The sequence below is a fragment of the Phocoena phocoena genome, chromosome 5, assembly GCF_963924675.1.
Source record: "Phocoena phocoena chromosome 5, mPhoPho1.1, whole genome shotgun sequence".
NCBI classification, from domain to species: domain Eukaryota; kingdom Metazoa; phylum Chordata; class Mammalia; order Artiodactyla; family Phocoenidae; genus Phocoena; species Phocoena phocoena.
In genome coordinates, this window is record NC_089223.1 from 121017388 (window position 1) to 121035739 (window position 18352).

At 37.3% G+C, this 18352-nt stretch overlaps 1 protein-coding gene across 2 annotated transcripts in view; it reads left to right on the forward strand.

Moving 5' to 3' along the window:
- The window catches only part of AFG2A (AFG2 AAA ATPase homolog A), a 336287-nt gene that overhangs the window by 111793 nt on the left and 206142 nt on the right, over positions 1-18352 (forward strand). For both annotated transcript variants that reach the window (XM_065877711.1, XM_065877712.1), the window contains one exon: positions 1046-1172. In XM_065877711.1, coding sequence (XP_065733783.1) covers positions 1046-1172 — 127 coding nt within the window. The remainder of the gene's footprint in view (positions 1-1045; positions 1173-18352) is intronic.

The following is an 18352-nucleotide window of genomic DNA, read 5'->3' on the forward strand; positions in this document are numbered from 1 at the left end:
TATATATTTCCCAATTCTGAACAGAGCTTAGTAAATCCCAGCTAGTGCTAATGAGAATTATTATTGTGGGATCTTGATTGTGTAATATCAGGGTTTTGTTCACTATTAAGACCTGTTGAGTTTACTTCTTAAAAATTAATATTCAGTAATTTTTTGTGATCAAGGGAATGAGATTAAATTAAGTTGTACTTTGTTCAGGAGTAGCTTTGTAATTGACCTGGTGCATGAACAAAAGGAACAAAATAAAATGTTTTTATTCCCCCTATTTCTCCAGATATGGGTATTGTGATGACCCCCTGCCTGCTGATGTGTTTTAAAAATATTCTTAATATTTTAAAATATCAAGATAGGTCAGAAATATCCTGTTTGCTATAGGTTTGTAAAGAGTCTTCTGTCTCACATAGGCTCTAAGGTTCATATGAGAATGAGTCTGTACCTTATTCATTTTTTTATTCCCAATTCCTGTCAGTTTATTTGCCATATAAAATGTAAATATCGGGGGGCTTCCCTGGTGGCGCAGTGGTTGAGAGTCCGCCTGCCGATGCAGGGGACACGGGTTCGTGCCCTGGTTCGGGAAGATCCCACATGCCGTGGAGCGGCTGGGCCCGTGAGCCATGGCCGCTGAGCCTGCACGTCCGGAGCCTGTGCTCCTCAACGGGAGAGGCCACAGCAGTGAGAGGCCCGCATACCGCAAAAAAAAAAAAAAAGAAAGAAAGAATGTAAATATCGATTAAGTTAAATAATTATGTATTCGATGAACTTTTAAAAATAATCTTATTTCTTACATTCCAGGTCTTTTATATTTGACACTCTTAGCATTTCATTATTGGAGAGAAAATAATCATGGTTGTTGATGGAGGAAAAGAAATGATTTAATATAGTTAGTTCTTGGATCTAATTCAACAAGTAATGAATTCTGAAGCATGCATTTTATGTTTTGAAAAAGACATAATGTTTCTTGTTATAGAATATACGATCTTTTAAAAATAGTAGAGTATTTGGGGATAGATAAACAGATTTTTAAAACTGTATTTTTAAAAATCAGTTCATCAGGTGCTGGGAATGTAGCCGATCGTGTTTTGGCTCAGCTCTTGACAGAAATGGATGGCATTGAACAGTTAAAGGATGTGACAATCCTGGCAGCTACTAACCGTCCAGATAGGATAGACAAGGTAAGAAAGAAGCCGGTCTGGGCATTTTAAAATCAAGAACTGGATCGTTTGATTATGTTGGGGATTTTTGGGTTTTGGTTTTTTTTTCTGTCAAATTACTTTCTAATCAGTTTGTCATTTAGAGGATGCTGAAAGATTAAACTAAAGGAAATGAAGAGAACTGAGAAAAGATTTTATGTTTTTATTACTTATGTTTGGTATTAATGAAACTATTTTGTAACCCCTTGAGTTTTCCCTCCCCCATTGTTGCATTAAATTCTTAGTATATTTCCCTAGAGTATTTAAGTTCTGAAATTCTTTTTGTGTTTCATTTGATTTATTTTGAGAACTTTTAAACATTTTCATTCATTTTAAGGTAAGCTTCCGGCTATTTACTACTAGTTAGACTCAAGTTATTTTCAACAACTTTCTAGAAGTCCTGGCCTCTCAGTTGCTTTCAGAGTAATTAGAGTAAAAATGACAATGGATTTTATTTCTCTTAAGAAGTTACTTAGGCTTAAATTAAGCTACATAGGTGCAAAATTAACACTTTCAAGCTATTGCTACCACTACTTTTCCCCAAGTCATATTTTAATAAATGAGTTCACTTAACTTTTAAGTGCCTAATTTATACTTAATGATCTAAACTGAGAGTAAAACTTTACTCCCAGGGCGTGAACCAGTTTCTCTTTCTTTTGTTGCTGTTACTGCCTCATGTCCATGACCTTATGAGCTCCTCCCTCCCTGTGCACATATATACAAACTTTCGGTTTTAACAATGGAATTTTGAAAGAAATCATCTTTTTGAAGATATGAAAAGAGGTTTTATGTGGGAAGGTACTTTGTGATAAAGTCCCTTGGTCAAATGCAGGTAAGAAAGCTTTGAACCTTAATAAGTTAAATTGTGCCCTTTCTGCTGCAGTGTTTTACAAGAAGCTAGGTAAGTTATGAGCATTTGTAGGATCTGGGTTGGTGCCCAGACATCTCTGATGTCTATAAAAAAGATAGAATTGTGTCTTGACAAGAATTACAGAAAATGCTGAAAGAGAACTTAAAGATTACCTAATCCCACGTTTTGGTTTCAATGAATCCAAGAATCATCTTTATCCAGCTAAATATACATTGTATTTTTATGACATATTTCTCCTGGTTACCCCATGGCTAATGAGCTCTAAAATTTCTTAGGTTTTTTTTCTCTACAACATCTGATCTAATAGTGGCCTTCTTTGGTTTCTTAATATTGTATGTCTTTGATGTTAGACACATGTCTTGAAGTAGGACTTTGGGCTTATAGTAAACTTCTTGGGTTCTTCTAAATCAAGCTGTATGATTTAGCTTGTTTAGTGCTTGTATTAATTTTGTCTTGCTGTGTAACAGATTACCTCGAATTTAGCAGCTTCACACAATACTCGTTTATTAGTGTTTCTGTACGTAGGTCAAAATCTGGGTGTGGCATGATGGAGTTGTCTGCTCAGGGACTCAACAAGGTGTTGGCCGACCATTCTCATCAGGAGCTGGTATTCCTCTTCTAAGCTCACGTGATTGTGGCAGAATTCACTTCTTGTGACTATAGACCTAAGGACTAAATTTTCTTACTAGATGTCAGCTGGGGGCCACTCTCAGCTCCTAGAGACCCACATACGTGGTCCCTTCCATCTTCAAAGACAGCGATGGAGAATCTCCATCATATTTTATCCATCTTATGCTTTAAATTTCTATTACTAGGAAAAGCCTAGTCTCTTTTGAAGTCTCACCTGATCAAGTTAGGCCCACCAAGGAAAATCTCTCTACTTTCAAGTCCGCTGGTTCAGGATCTTCATTACATTTGCAAAAGCCCTTCCCAATAGCACCTAGTCCAACATTTGATGGAATAACTGGGAGAAGGTGTGTGTCTAGCAGAGGACCAGAATCTTGTGGCTGAGCAAAATTCTTTCTACCACAGTGCTCTTCAGCTTCTTCCCCAACCCCTATGTGAGTTCTCTTCTGGGCACTACAACTTCCAACTTTCACAGAGACCAGCTTATCTTTGCCAGTCATTTGATTGGCTACAAACCTGCTCCTTTGAAATGTCCTGTTCTGTGGATTCTATCTTTTCTCAGATGGAGCATTTCTCCACCTTACCTTGTCCAGATATATCTTTCTTCAAGTTATACGTATACTCTCTCTTAAAATAGAAAAGGATAAATGAATTTAAACTCCTTTATTTTAAGGATACATTTTTCATGTTCTTTATATGTATAACACGTAGTAAGCCTATTATTTAATACAGTAGAATTGTTGACTTACCTCTTTTGCTTACTTTTCCCTCTGTAAGACCTAGATTGAACCCCAACTGTTGTATTTTGCAGTAAGGTGAAATTTATCCTAGGTTTTACCTATACCTGATACAAAAGACCCCAAGAAATTTTTAATATAAACCTAGAGATAATAAGTTATCTTGGGCCACTCTAAGGTTTTGGACCTTTTTTCAGCCTCATCTTAGAATACGTCAAAACCCCAAAGATAATGGTAGATGACTTCCATTCTTTCTGGGATACTTTAGTCTGTGGATATCTTGGCTCTCTTGGAGAAAATGATTAACTGGATTTTAGGCAGAACTTGTCTCCGAAGGTGGGAGATTGAAGGGATGGAAGTGGTTCTTTTTTACATTTCTTTGTGCATTGTTTTAAATATGTTTCTTACTAGCTAATAATATTTGCCTTAGAAGGCAGATGCTGTGTTTTATTATGTCAACTCATAAGTGACAGTCTGCAATATCACAGTTTGAGAAATTAAAAGTTTGGAAAATATCTTGCCAAAATTCTAGTCATATTTTTGATCCTTTATAAAATGTTACCTTTAATACCTTGGTTCTCAAACCACCTAATAGTCCAAAATAAGTGTTTTAAGTACCAATATTATTACACACTGGTAACATCTTTTGACTGATTAACCTTTGCTTCAGGAGGCTTCAGAGAGAAGTGCAAACATATACAAACACACACACATATATATACGTGTATTTATATATATGCTTGTATGTTTGTGTATATGCATGCATCATATATATACACACATGTTCACATATATACACACATGTACATACATTGATTAGTTTTAAAAATTAGGAATCCAACATTTTTTAACCAGCTAATCTTGGATGAGCACACTTAAATTTTAAGACATTGAAAGTGTTTGTAATTAGATGCAAAGACTCAATTTTCTAGGTCAGGGGATCTAAAGACCTTTTTAATTTACTATTCAAATTTTTCAAAATTTATAATGTTTAATTTGTAATAGATGAAATAATTATGACTGGCAGTAAAACATAAAACTGGTAAATGGAAAAAGTATTTTTAAGTGGTAAAGCAGTGCCTTCAAGATCATCAAATGATATGCTATGCTTTCAAGTACAACTTTGAATTTAGTACATTGAACCATGGTCTAAATTCTGCATATGTCTGTAATTGTACAAAAAAACACTACTTTAAATAATCAGTGATTTTTGTAAAAAATATTTTAATCGTTTTCTATTTCAGGTAGAATTCCATATTCATGTGTAGTGTGAATTTTTTGTTAACTGTACTTCTGTTATTACTCAGATGGTATAAACTATATCAGAAGTATATTTTCTAGATTTTTTTCTCTGAACTGTTATACAGCATTATTTGTGTATTGTTTAATAGCACTATAAAAAAGGTTTCAGTACATGTGTGATTAGAACATGGTGTTCGAACTGTGCCCTGAATGTGCCGTTAGAAACAAAGCAGTCTTAAGAGATGATTTATTTAAAAAAAAAAACTTCCTTTTATGAAATGAATAGACATAGTTTTCACCACCTGTCTTGTCTGGAGGAAACGGTAGTAGGAAGAGAATAGGCAACAGGAGAATTAAAGTAAATTTCCTGTGCTGATACTGAAAGGTAGAGATTTTATTTTTGGTTTAAAACTGGAAAGAAAAAGGACTGTTCTAGTGTAAAAGAAATAATGCATTTGGTCTAACTTTGACTACATTTAATTCAGGTGTTTGGCCTTGTAAATTAGCTAGCTTACTTTACAGTCCTTTTGCCTATTAACCCACAACCTCTATGTCATGATGACCTTAAGTTAGTATATTGGAACAGAGAGAATTCTTGGACTGTCAGAGGAGTGAAATTGATATCATTATGTGACCCATATGTTGCACATTTTTCGTGTCTTTTTTGGACAATATTTCAGTTTCATATAGTCTGGGGAAACTAAAGCTGGAGCTTCCTGGGGCTTCAGCAAGGGAAGTGAGACACATAGCTCAAGAATCACATTATCCTACTTCCTGCTATGTCGTATTTACATGTCAAACACAATAGCTGTCATGTAGCACACTAGGCTGAGTAAAGTGATTGCTTGGGGTCTCCAGTGGTATCCTGAAGTCTCCATAGACCTTTTACCCCCCTACCCTCCTCCTTCAGCTTATAGATAAGTGAAGAGAAGTTGCATCCTTAAGAGTCCATTTTGCATAAGAATGACAGGGTATGAAGGACAGATGAAGATTAATGAGATTGTGATGTCAAGTAGTTACATTGTCTTTAGGTTGATGATGGCCTGGATTTCCACAGCATCAGGAGACTTCAGAGCAGCAAACAACTAAATTATTTTTGATGCCCAAATAATAGTTAAAAGCCTGAACTCTAGGAGTTTGTATTATTTTTTGTTAGGCTATTGCTTACATAGCCCCTTTTAGAAGAGTATAGTGTTCAATCCATGGTATTTCATGTATTTGTGTTGAATATTAAGGAAGAAATGATCATGTCTTCTTATCCTAGTGTTAAACAAGCTTCGAAATTGTTTAATTTTATGAATATTTTAAAATTGAGTCCCTTTGGTTACTTTTAATACTGATGCTTGGTATATAATAGGCTCTCAATAATGATTACTATTGTAATTATTATCTCTAGCCTGAAACCTGGTTTTCGTATAATAATAAATTTGCAAAATTTTAAAAATTCTGCTCTGAGACATCCATGGAACAGATTGCTCGATTTTTTGTAAGTTTTGTAGAGGTCTTGAGTAATTCAGTGTTCAGAATTATTTTCTAACTTAGTATGTTTAACTCATGGAAGTTATAAACTGGCATTAATTTTCCTTCCAGTTTTTCTGGGAGATGGGTTGATGTGTTAAATATGACAGTATTTTTTATTTCTTAAATACTATAAATTAAAAGTTGATTTTGATTGCTTTGTAACATGGAAAAAATTAGCATGTTTAGAAATGTCAGCAAATGAGAAGCTAAATATATGTAGCTTCCAATTTTAAATGAATTGTGTTCCAAAAATACCTTCGGACAGGTTAAAAATATGTTTGTGAATGGTTTTCCTCCCCACCCTTCCTAGTTATAAATTAAAAGTCCCATTCATCTATTATTGCTGTTCTCAGCTAAGTCAGTACTAAAAAACAAGCTGCTTGATCTAAGAAACATTAAAAGTTTAAATGAATCATAATTCTTTACTTTCCTGTAAGTATTTAAGGAAGGGATGCTTATTGATCTTTTATATTTAGCAAAATGATGTGGAGAGTCTTAGGGTGTTAGAAGGTGAGCCACAGTGTGGTCAGACTTGGGCTACTGCTTCCAAGGTCATCTTCCAATTTCAGCTTTACCATCATTTTACAGGACTGTTAGAAATAGTTTTATTATTGTTGCTGAGTGTTTATGTGTTTCTTTTTTGTTTTTTAAAACACCAAGTGTTTTCACCATATCTATTATGGTAGCAGCTGTAAGGGTTTCAGCTTCGGGAATAGGGTATTGGAATTTGGTCAGAGGTTGTATGCATATGTGGGTCATATTTCATTTAGAAGTTAAGATAAAGACTGTCTGTCCCAGGGGTCAGCAAACTATGGCCTGTGAGCCAAATCTGACCCATCAACTGTTTTTCTACGTCCCATGAGCTAAGAATGGTTTTTACATACTTAAATGGTTGGACAGAAAAGATGATTTAGTGACATGTGAAAATGATGTGAAATTCAAATTTCGGGCCTCATAAATAAAGATTTATTGGTATATAGTTACACTAATTTTTGATGTATTGTCTGTGACTGCATTTGTACTACTGTAGTAGAGTAGTTACAGTAGAGACCTATGGCCTATAAAGCCTAAATTATTTACCATTTAGACCTTTGCAGAAAAAGCTTACTGACCATTGATCTATCCTTGTAAGCTTTTAGCAGTTTCCTAAAGTCTCTAATTTCTGTTGTTCACACATGAACTACAAAATTTTTCTAAAGATTGTTTAAATATATGTATTGCATAAATTTTCTGAAGATAAATTATATATAAGTCAATAATATCATGCTGAGCTTAAAATAAACCAGTAGTAGTAGGAAGGCTGTGTTAACTTCTTATTCTTTAAAATACCTTCAGTCTCTTCTGGAACATTTTTTAATACTTAATCTTTTAAAATACATTTTCTTGGACTAAATAATTATTTTTCCAACTGAATGACTTACCAAAATCCATAAATATAGAAATGAAGTTTTTTATTATATGAAAAAATAGCAAATATTTATTCATGGCACCTCAGTCTTATAGTTGCATTGGTTTTTTTGGTTTTTATAATTGTGAGTTGAATGCTCTGTGTAGTCTCTTTTATCATTGAGATTTTCAGGCTAGATATTTAAATTTTGAGGAGTTAAGAGTCTATGTTTATGCATTTGATAGTAAATAATATTTGATTATGTCACCGTGCAAATAGTAGTATGTTTAATCTTCTTTTAGAGAAAGAGTAATAACATAATAAAGTACATATTGTCCTTGATACACAAATTCTAAAAGAAATTAATTTTTTCAAGATTGGAGAGAACTTGGAAGGTGTGATAGTCTAGTTATCCTTCTGATGCATTAACCCTGTTATAAAATTTCTACCCCTCATTTCTCCATCCTTTGCTTACTCGCCTATACTGATGGGGAACCTGTTAACTCGAAATAGACCACTTCATCTTTGTCTCAGACTATTAGAAAGCTCTTTAGTCTACTGAACAAGCAGCTGTTTTTCTGCCTAAAGCTTCTACACACCAATCTGATTCTACTCCAAAATGCTATAAAGAACAGTTTTTAATACCTCTTCTATGTGGTTCTTTATTTTTGAAAACTGTATTGTGTGTCTTATCTTTACATTCCATCTCATGAACCAATCTTTCCTCCTCCGGGTTTGGCATCTTGTTTTATTTCATATGGTACCCTTATTCCATCTTCAGCGTTCTTACCCTTTCCCCCCCCCCGAAATGTTGTCCATTTGTTCCTTTCTTTCTGAAATTGTGGTATCCACAAATGTATATACTATAATTAATTTTTAGTGTGATCAGTACAGAGCTGACGGAGACACTTAAGGCATTTAATCTGAATACTGTGCTTCAGGTAATGCATTCCAGGACTGTGTTAGTTTATTAGCCAGGTCAATCACACTGTGGACTGCTATTGAATTTAAAGTCATCAGGAACAAAAGAAAAACAAAACTAAAATGTCCAGGTCTTTCCTTAGAGTCTTCTGCTAAGTAGTAGCTTCACTGCCTTGGGCTTATGCTAGTAATTTCATTTAAGCCTTAGAAGTTGAACTGTGAAACCCCCTGGCTCATGCCTGCTCCAGCTCCAGCCTTCCAGCCAGGGTGGCCCCAACGTGATATACCCCAGAATTCCCCTAGCCTGCACCCACTCCAGCTCCAGCTGGACTGCCAAAGATGCACAGCACATTCAATCCACACAGGGGATGCTTCTACACAAGGTCATACCTTCAAGACCAGGAGAGGTAGCTATTTCACCTAATTCATAGAAACAAACAGAAAGTCAAAGCAAAATGAGGAGACAGGAATATATTCTAAAAGAAAGAAAATGATACAACCCTGGGCAGGGTGGGGGATGGGGGCTAATGAAAGGGAGATAAGTCATTTACCTGATAAAGGGTTAAAAGTAATGGTCATAAAGATGCTTACTAACTTGGGACAAGAATGGAGGAACACAGTGAAAACTTCAACAAAGAGTTAGAAAATATAAGAAAGAACCAACCAGAGCTGAAGAATACACTAATTGAAATGAAAAATACACTAGAGGGAATCAACAACAGATTAGATAATACAGAAGAACAGATCAGTTATCTGAAATACAGAATAGTGGAAATCACCCAATCAGAACAGTAAAAAGGAAAAAGCATTTTTTAAAATGAGGATACTTTGAGAGACCTCTGGAACAACATCAAGCATACTAACATTTGCATTATAGGGTAAGAAGACATGATCATTTCTTCCTTAATAGTCAACACAAATGCATGAAATACCATGAATTGAACACTGTACTCTTCTAACAAGCAATAGCCTAACAAAGAATAATATAAACTCCTAGAGTTCAGGCTTTTAACTGTTATTTGGGTATCAAAGATAATTTAGTTGTTTGCTGCTCTAAAGTCTCCTGATGCTGTGGAAATCCAGGCCATCATCCATCTAAAGATGAACAGTTTCCTAACCTGGGAAAGGAAACAGATGTTCAGGTCCAGGAAGCACAGAGTCCCGAACAAGATGAATCCAAAGAGATCTATACCAAGAAATATCGTAACTAAAATGGCAAAAGTTAATGATAATGAACATTTTAAAGGCAGCAAGAGAAAAACAACTACAGTTGACCTTTGAACAATGCAGGTTTGAGCTGCAAGGGTCCACTTACATGCAGATATTTTCTAATAGTAAATACAACAGAATTATATGGTCTGTCCTTGGTCGAATCCATGGATGTGGAGGAACCATGCATACTGAGGGCTGAGTATAAGTTATACATAAATTAACCCCCATGATGTTCAAAAGTCAATATATAGTCATAAGATGATCAGCTGATTTTTCAGCAGGCACTTTGCAGGCCAGAAGGGAGTGGTGTGATATATTAAAAGTGCTGAGAGGAAAAAACTTAGAACCCAAGAATACTGTACCCAGCAAAGTTACCATTTACAAATGAAGGAGAAATAAAGAGCTTTGCAGACAAGCAGAAACTCAAGGAGTTAATCACCACTAAAATGGCCTTACAAGAAATGCTAAAGGGTCTTCTTTAAGCAGAAAACAAAAGGTCATAACTAGAAATAAGAAAATATATGAAAGAAAAAAATCTCACTGGTAAAGGCAAGTATATGCTAAATGCAGTGTGTCAGCCACTTAAAAAGCTAGTATGAAGGTTAAAAGAAAAAAGTAGTAAATTCAACTATAACTATAGTGAGTAGTTATCAGATACACAAAATTAAAAGCTGCAGATATGACATCAGAAACATAAAACATGGTGGGGGGAGTTAAAATGTAGTGCTTTTAGGATGAATTTGACTTATGTGACTATCAGCTTCAAACAAACAGCTGTATAAATAGGCTGTTATAAATGAACCTCATGGTAACCACAAATCAGAACCCTACAGTAGATACATAAAAAATAAAGAGAAAGGAAATCAAACATTATCACACCACAAGGCAAGAGACCAAGAGAAGACAGATACAGAGAAAAACTACAAAAACAACTAGAAAACAATTAAAATGTCAGTAAGTACATACAATCACTTTAAATGTAAATGGACTAAACGCTCCAATCAAAAAACATACAGTGGCTGAATTAAAAAAAAAATGATGCCACCCCTATGCTGCCTACAAGATACTCACTTCAGATCTAAAGACACACACAAACTGAAATTATAAGGATAGAAGAAGGTATTCCATGCAAATGGAAACAGAGAGAAAGCTGGGGTAGCAATAGACGTATCAGACAAAACAGACTTTAAAACAAAGATCCTAACAAAGGACAAAGATGGGCATTACAAAGTGAAAAAAGGGTCAATCTAAGAAGAAGATACATTTGTAAATATTTAGGTACCCACCATAGGAGCATCTAAATATGTAAAGGAAATATTACTAGACATAAAAGGAGAAATTGATGGTAATACAATAACAGTAGGGGTCTTTAATACCCCACTTACATCAACAGATAGATCATCCAGGCAGAAAAATCAATAAGGAAACAGTGGCCTTAAATGGCACATTAAATCATATTAAATTAATCGACATATACACAACATTCCATCAAAAACATCAGAATACACATTCAAGTGTGCATGGAACATTCTCCAGAATAGATCACATGTTAGACCACGAAACAAGTCTTAATAAATTTAAGGAAGGGGACCTTCAAGATGGCGGAAGAGTAAGACACGGAAATCAACTTCGTCCCCACAAATACATCAGAAATACATCTACATGTGGAACAACTCCTACAGAACACCTACTGAGCGATGGCAGAAGACCTCACACTTCCCAAAAGGCAAGAAAATCCCCACGTACCTGGGTAGGGCAAAAGAAAAAAAACAGAGACAAAAGAATAGGAATGAGACTTGCATCTCTGGGAGGGAGCTATGAAGGAGGAAAAGCTTTCACACACTAGGAAGCCCCTTCACTGGCGGAGATGGGGGGTGGGTGGGAGGAAGTTTTGGAGCCACAGAGGAGAGCGCAGCAACAGGGGTGCAGAGGGCAAAGCAGAAAGATTCCGTCACAGAGGATCGGTGCTGACCAGCATTCACCAGCCTGAGAGGCTTGTCTGCTCACCCGCTGGGGCAGGTGTGGGCTGGGAGCTGAGGCTCGGGCTTCGGAGGTCAGACCCCAGGGAGAGAACTGGAATTGGCTGCATGAAGACAGCCTGAAGGGGGCTAGCACCACAGCTAGCCGGGAGGGAGTCCAGGAAAAACTCTGGACCTGCCGAAGAGTCAAGAAACCATTGTTTCGGTGTGTGTGAGGAGACGAGATTCCTTCCCCGTGTGCCCACAGAAGGCAGAGCACCACCTAAGTAAGCTCCAGAGACAGGCACGAGCTGCAGCTATCAGCTCAGACCCCCAGAGATGGGCATAGAATGCTAAAGGCTGCTGCTACCAAGTATCCTGTGTGCAAGCACAGGTCATTACCCACACATCCCCGCCCCCCACCCCCGGGAGCCTGTGCAGCATGCCACTGCCAGGGTCCCGAGATCCAGGGACAACTTCTCTGGTAGAGCACATGGCACGCCTCAGGCTGTTGCAGTGTTATGCTGGCCTCTGCCGCTGCAGGCCCGCCCCACATCCCAATTATGATTACCATACCCCTCCTTCTCCCCGGCCTGAGAGAGCAAGAGAGCCCTAATCAGCTGCTGCTTTAACCCCTTCCTGTCTGGGCAGAACCACATACCTGAGGGTGACCTACATGCAGAGGCGGGGCCAAATCCAAAGCTGAACCCCAGGAGCTGTGTGAACAAAGAAGGGAAAGGGAAATATTTCCATGCTGCCTCAGGAGCAGCAGATTAAATCCTCACAGTCAACTTGATAAACCCTGCATCTGTGGATACTTGAATAGACAGCCAATGTTCCCAAAATGGAGGCAGTGGACTTTGGGAGCAACTGTAGACTTGGGGTTTGCTGTCTGCGACTGATTTGTTTCTCATTTTTTTGTTTATCTTAGTTTAGTTTTTAGTGCTTGATACCATTGGTGGATATGTTTATTGGTTTGGTTGTTCTCTTTCTTTCTTTCTTTCTTCTTTCTTCCTTCCTTCCTTCTTTTAAAAATTTTATTTTATTTTATTTATTTATTTTAACTTAAAACATTTTTTTTTCTTCCTTTTTGTTCTTCCTTTTCTTCTGAGCTGTGTGGCTGACAGGGTCCTGGTGCTCCGTCTGGGTGTCAGACCTGAGCCTCCGAGCTGGGAGAGCCAAGTCCAGGACACTGGACCACCAAAGACTTCCCGGCCCCATGTAATGTGATCATCAAGAGGTATCCCAGAGATCTCCATCTCAACACTAAGACCCAGCTCCATCCAATGTCCAGCAAGCTCCACTGCTGGATGCGCCATGCCAAACCACTAGCAAGACAGGAACACAACCCCACCCATTAGCAGAGAGGTTGCCTGAAATCATACTAAGTTCACAGACACCCCAAACGCACCACTGGACACGGCCCTGCCCACCAGAAAGACAAGATCTGGTCCCACCCACCAGAACACATGACCAGTCCCCTCCATCAGGAAGCCTACACACGTCCCTGAACCAATCTCACCCACTGAAACCAAAAACAGGAACTACGAACCTGTGGCCTGCAAAAAGGAGACCCCAACACAGTAAGTTAAACAAAATGAGAAGACAGAGAAATACGCAGCAGATGAAGGAGCAAGGTAAAAACCCACCAGACCAAACAAATGAAGAGGAAATAGGCAGTCTACCTGAAAAGGAATTCAGAGTAATGATAGTAAATATGATCCAAAATCTTAGAAATAGAATGGGGAAAATACAAGAAACACTTAACAAGGACCTAGAAGCACTAAAGAGCAAACAAACAATGCTGAATGACACAATAAATGAAATTTAAAATTCTCTAGAAGGATTCAATAGCAGAATAACTGAGGCAGAAGAACGGATAACTGACCTGGAAGATAAAATAGTGGAAGTAACTGCTGCAGAGCAGAATAAAGAAAAAAGAATGGAAAGACTTGAGGACAGTCTTAGAGACCTCTGGGACAACATTAAACACACCAACATTCGAATAGTAGGGGTCCCAGGAGAAGAAGAGAAAAAGAAAGGGATTGAGAAAATATTTGAAGAGATTGTAGTTGAAAACTTCCCTAACATGGAAAAGGAAATAGTCAATCAAGTCTAGGAAGCACAGAGAATCCCATACAGGGTAAATCCAAGGAGAAACATGCCAAGACACATATTAATCGAACTACCAAAAATTAAATACAAAGAAAAAATATTAAAAGCAGCAAGGGAAAGGCAACAAGTAACATACAAGGCAATCCCCATAAGGTTAACAGCTGATCTTTCAGCAGAAACTCTCTGCAAACCAGAAGGGAGTGGTAGGACATATTTAAACTGATGAAAGGGAATAACATACAACCAAGATTACTCTACCCAGCAAGGATCTCATTCAGATTTGACAGAGAAATTAAAATGTTTACAGACAAGCAAAAGTTAAGAGAATTCAGCACCACCAAACCAGCTTTACAACAAATGCCAAAAGACCTTCTCTAGGAGAGAAACACAAGAGAAGGAAAAGACCTACAAAAACAAACCCAAAAAGGTTAAGAAAATGGTGATAGGAACATACATATTGATAACTGCCTTAAATATAAATGAATGAAATGCTCCAACCAAAAGACATAGACTGGCTGAATGGATACTAAAGCAAGACCCTTATATATGCTGTCTACAAGAGACCCACTTCAGACCTAGGGACACATACACACTGAAAGGGGATGGAAAAAGATATTCCATTCAAACGGAAATCAAAAGAAAGCGGGAGTGCTCATATCAGAGAAAATAGACTTTAAAATAAAAGCTATTACAAGAGACAAAGAAGGACACTACATAATGATCAAGGGATCAATCCAAGAAGAAGATATAACACTTGTAAATATTTATGCACCCAACATAGGAACACCTCAATACATAAGGCAGATGCTAACAGCTGTAAAAAGTGGAAATCGACAGTAATAATAGTATGGGACTTCAGCACCAATGGACTTTCACCAATGGACAGATCATCCAAAATGAAAATGAATAAGGAAACACAAGCTGTAATGACACATTAGACAAGCTGGACTTAATTGACATTTATAGGACATTCCATCCAGAAACAACAGAATACACTTTCTTCTCAAGTGCTCATAAAACATTCTCCAGGATAGATCATATCTTGGGTCAGGAATCAAGCCTCGGTAAATTTAAGAAAATTGAATTCGTATCAAGTATCTTTTAGACCACAATGCTATGAGACTAGATATTAATTACAGGAAAAAAACTGTAAGAAATACAAACACATGGAGGCTAACAATATACTACTAAATAACAAAGACATCACTGAAGATATCAAAGAGGAAATCAAAAAATACCAAGAAACAAATGACAGTGAAAACACGACCACCCAAAGCCTATGGGATGCAGCGAAAACAATTCTAAGAAGAAAGTTTACAGCAATACAATCCTATCTCAGGAAACAAGAAAAATCTCAAATAAATAATCTGACTTTACACCTAAAGCAGTTAGAGAAAGAAGAACAAAAACAACCCAAAGTTAGCACAAGGAAAGAAATCATAAAGATCAGATCAGAAATAAATGGAAAAGAAATGAAGAAAACAGTAGCAGAGATCAATAAAACTAAAAGCTGGTTCTTTGAGAAGATAAACAAAATTGATAAACCATTAGCCAGACTCATCAAGAAAAAAAGAGAGAAGACTCAAATCAATAGAATTAGAAATGAAAATGGAGAAGTAGCAACTGTCACTGCAGAAATACAAAGGATCATGAGAGATTACTACTAGCAACTCTATGCCAATAAAATGGACAACCTGGAAGAAATGGACAAATACTTAGAAAAGCACAACCTTCTGAGACTGAACCAGGAAGAAATAGAAAATATAAACAGACCAATCACAAGCACTGAAATTGAGACTGTGATTAAAAATCTTGCAACAAACAAAAGCCCAGGACCAGATGGCTTCACAGGCGAATTCTATCAAACATTTAGAGAAGAGCTAACACCTATCCTTCTGAAACTCTTCCAAAATATAGCAGAGGGAGGAACACTCCCAAACTCATTCTACAAGGCCACCATCACGCTGATACCAAAACCAGACAAGGATGTCACAAAGAAAGAAAATTACAGGCCAATATCACTGATGAACATAGATGCAAAAATCCTCAACAAAATACTAGCAAACAGGGCTTCCCTGGTGGCGCAGTGGTTGAGAGTCCGCCTGCCGATGCAGGGGACACGGGTTCGTGCCCCGGTCTGGGAGGATCCCACGTGCCGCGGAGCGGCTGGGCCCGTGAGCCATGGCTGCTGAGCCTGCGCGTCCGGAGCCTGTCCTCCGCAACGGGAGAGGCCACAACAGTGAGAGGCCCGCGTAACGCATAAAAAAAAAAAAAAAAAAAAAAATACTAGCAAACAGAATCCGACAGCACATTAAAAGGACCATACACCATGATCAAGTGGGGTTTATCCCAGGAATGCAAGGATTCTTCAGTATACACAACTCAATCAACGTGATACACCATTTTAACAAATTGAAGGTAAAAACCATATGATCATCTCAGTAGATGCAGAAAAAGTTTCCGACAAAATTCAACACCCATTTGTGATAAAAACTCTTCAGAAGTAGGCATAGAGGGAACTTACCTCACATAATAAAGGCCATATATGACAAACCCACAGCCAACATCATTCTCAGTGGTGAAAAACAAACCATTTCCTCTAAGATCAGGAGCACGACGAGGTTGCCCACTCTCACCACTGTTATTCAACATAGTTTTGGAAGTTTTGGCCATGACAATCAGAGAAATGAAAGAAAAAAAAGGAATCCAAATCAGAAAAGAAGAAGTAAAACTGTCACTGTTTGCAGATAATATATTATACATAGAGAATCCTAAAGATGCTACCAAAAAATGAATTTGGTAAAGTAGCAGCATACAAAATTAGTGCACAGAAATCTCTTGCATTCCTATACACTAACAATGAAAAATCTGAAAGAGAAATTAAGGAAACACTCCCATTTACCATTACAACAAAAATAATAAAATACCTAGGAATAAACCTACAGAAGGAGACAGAATACCTGTATGCAGAAAACTATAGGACACTGATGAAAAAAATCAAAGACAGTACAGACAGATGGAGTGATATACCATGTTCTTGGATTGGAAGAATCAACATTGTGAAAATGAATATACTACCCAAAGCAATCTAAAGATTCAGTGCAATCCCTATCAAACTACCAAGGGCATTTTTCACAGAGCTAGAACAAAAAATTTCACAATTTGTAAGGAAATACAAAAGACCCCAAATAGCCAGAGCAATCTTGAGAAAAAAAAACGGAGCTGGAGGAATCAGGCTCCCTGACTTCACACTATGCTACAAAGCTACTGTATTCAAGACAGTACGGTACTGGCACAAAAACAGAAATATAGATTGATGGAATGGGATAGAAAGCCCAGAGCTAAACCCACGCAGATATGGTCACCTTCTCTTTGACAAAGGAGGCAAGAATATACAATGGAGAAACGACAGCCTCTTCAGTAAGTGGTGCTGGGAAAAGTGGACAGCTACATGTAAAAGAATGAAATTAGAACACTTCCTAACACCATACACAAAAATAAACTCAAAATGGATTAAAGACCTAAATATAAGGCCAGACACTATAAAACTCTTAGAGGAAAACATAGGCAGAGCACTCTGACATAAATCACAGCAAGATCCTTTTTGACCCACCTCGTAGAGAAATGGAAATATAAACAAAAATAAACAAATGGGACCTAATGAAACTTAAAAGATTTTGCACAGCAATGGAAACCATAAACAACACAAAAAGACTACCCTCAGAATATTTGCAAATGAAGAAATATTTGCAAATAAGAAAATATTTGCAAATGAAGCAATGAAAAAATGATTAATTTCCAAAATATACAAGCAGCTCAGTATCAAAAAAGCAAACAACCCAATCCAAAAATGGGCAGAAGGCCTACATAGACATTTCTCCAAAGCAGATACAGATTGGCATCAAACACATGAAAGGATGCTCAACATCACTAATCATTAGAGAAATGCAGACCAAAACCACAATGAGGTATCACCTCACATCAGTTAGAATGGCCATCATCAGAAAATGTACATAGAATAAATGCTGGAGAGGGTGTGGAGAAAAGGGAACCCTCTTGCACTGTTGGTGGGAATATAAATTGATAGAATATGGAGAAGAGTATGGAGGTTCCTTAAAAAACTAAAAATAGATCCACCATATAACCCAGCAATCCCACTATTGGACATATACCCAGAGAATCCATAATTCCAAAAGATGCATGCACCCCAGTGTTCACTGCAGAACTGTTTACAATAGCCAGGACATGGATGCAACCTGTGTGTCCACTGGCAGATGAATGGATAAAGATGATGTGGCACATATATACAATGGAATATTACTCAGCCGTAAAAAGAAACAAAATTGAGTTATTTGTAGTGAGGTGGTGGATGGACCTAAAGTCTGTCATACAGAGTGAAGTAGTCAGAAAGAGAAAACCAAATACTGTATGCTAACACATATGTATGGAATGTAAAAAAAAATGGATCTGATGAACCTAGAGGTGGGACAGGAATAAAGATGTAGATGTAGAGAATGGATTTGAGGACACAGTGAGGGGGAAGTGTAAGCTAGGATGAAGTGAGAGAGTGG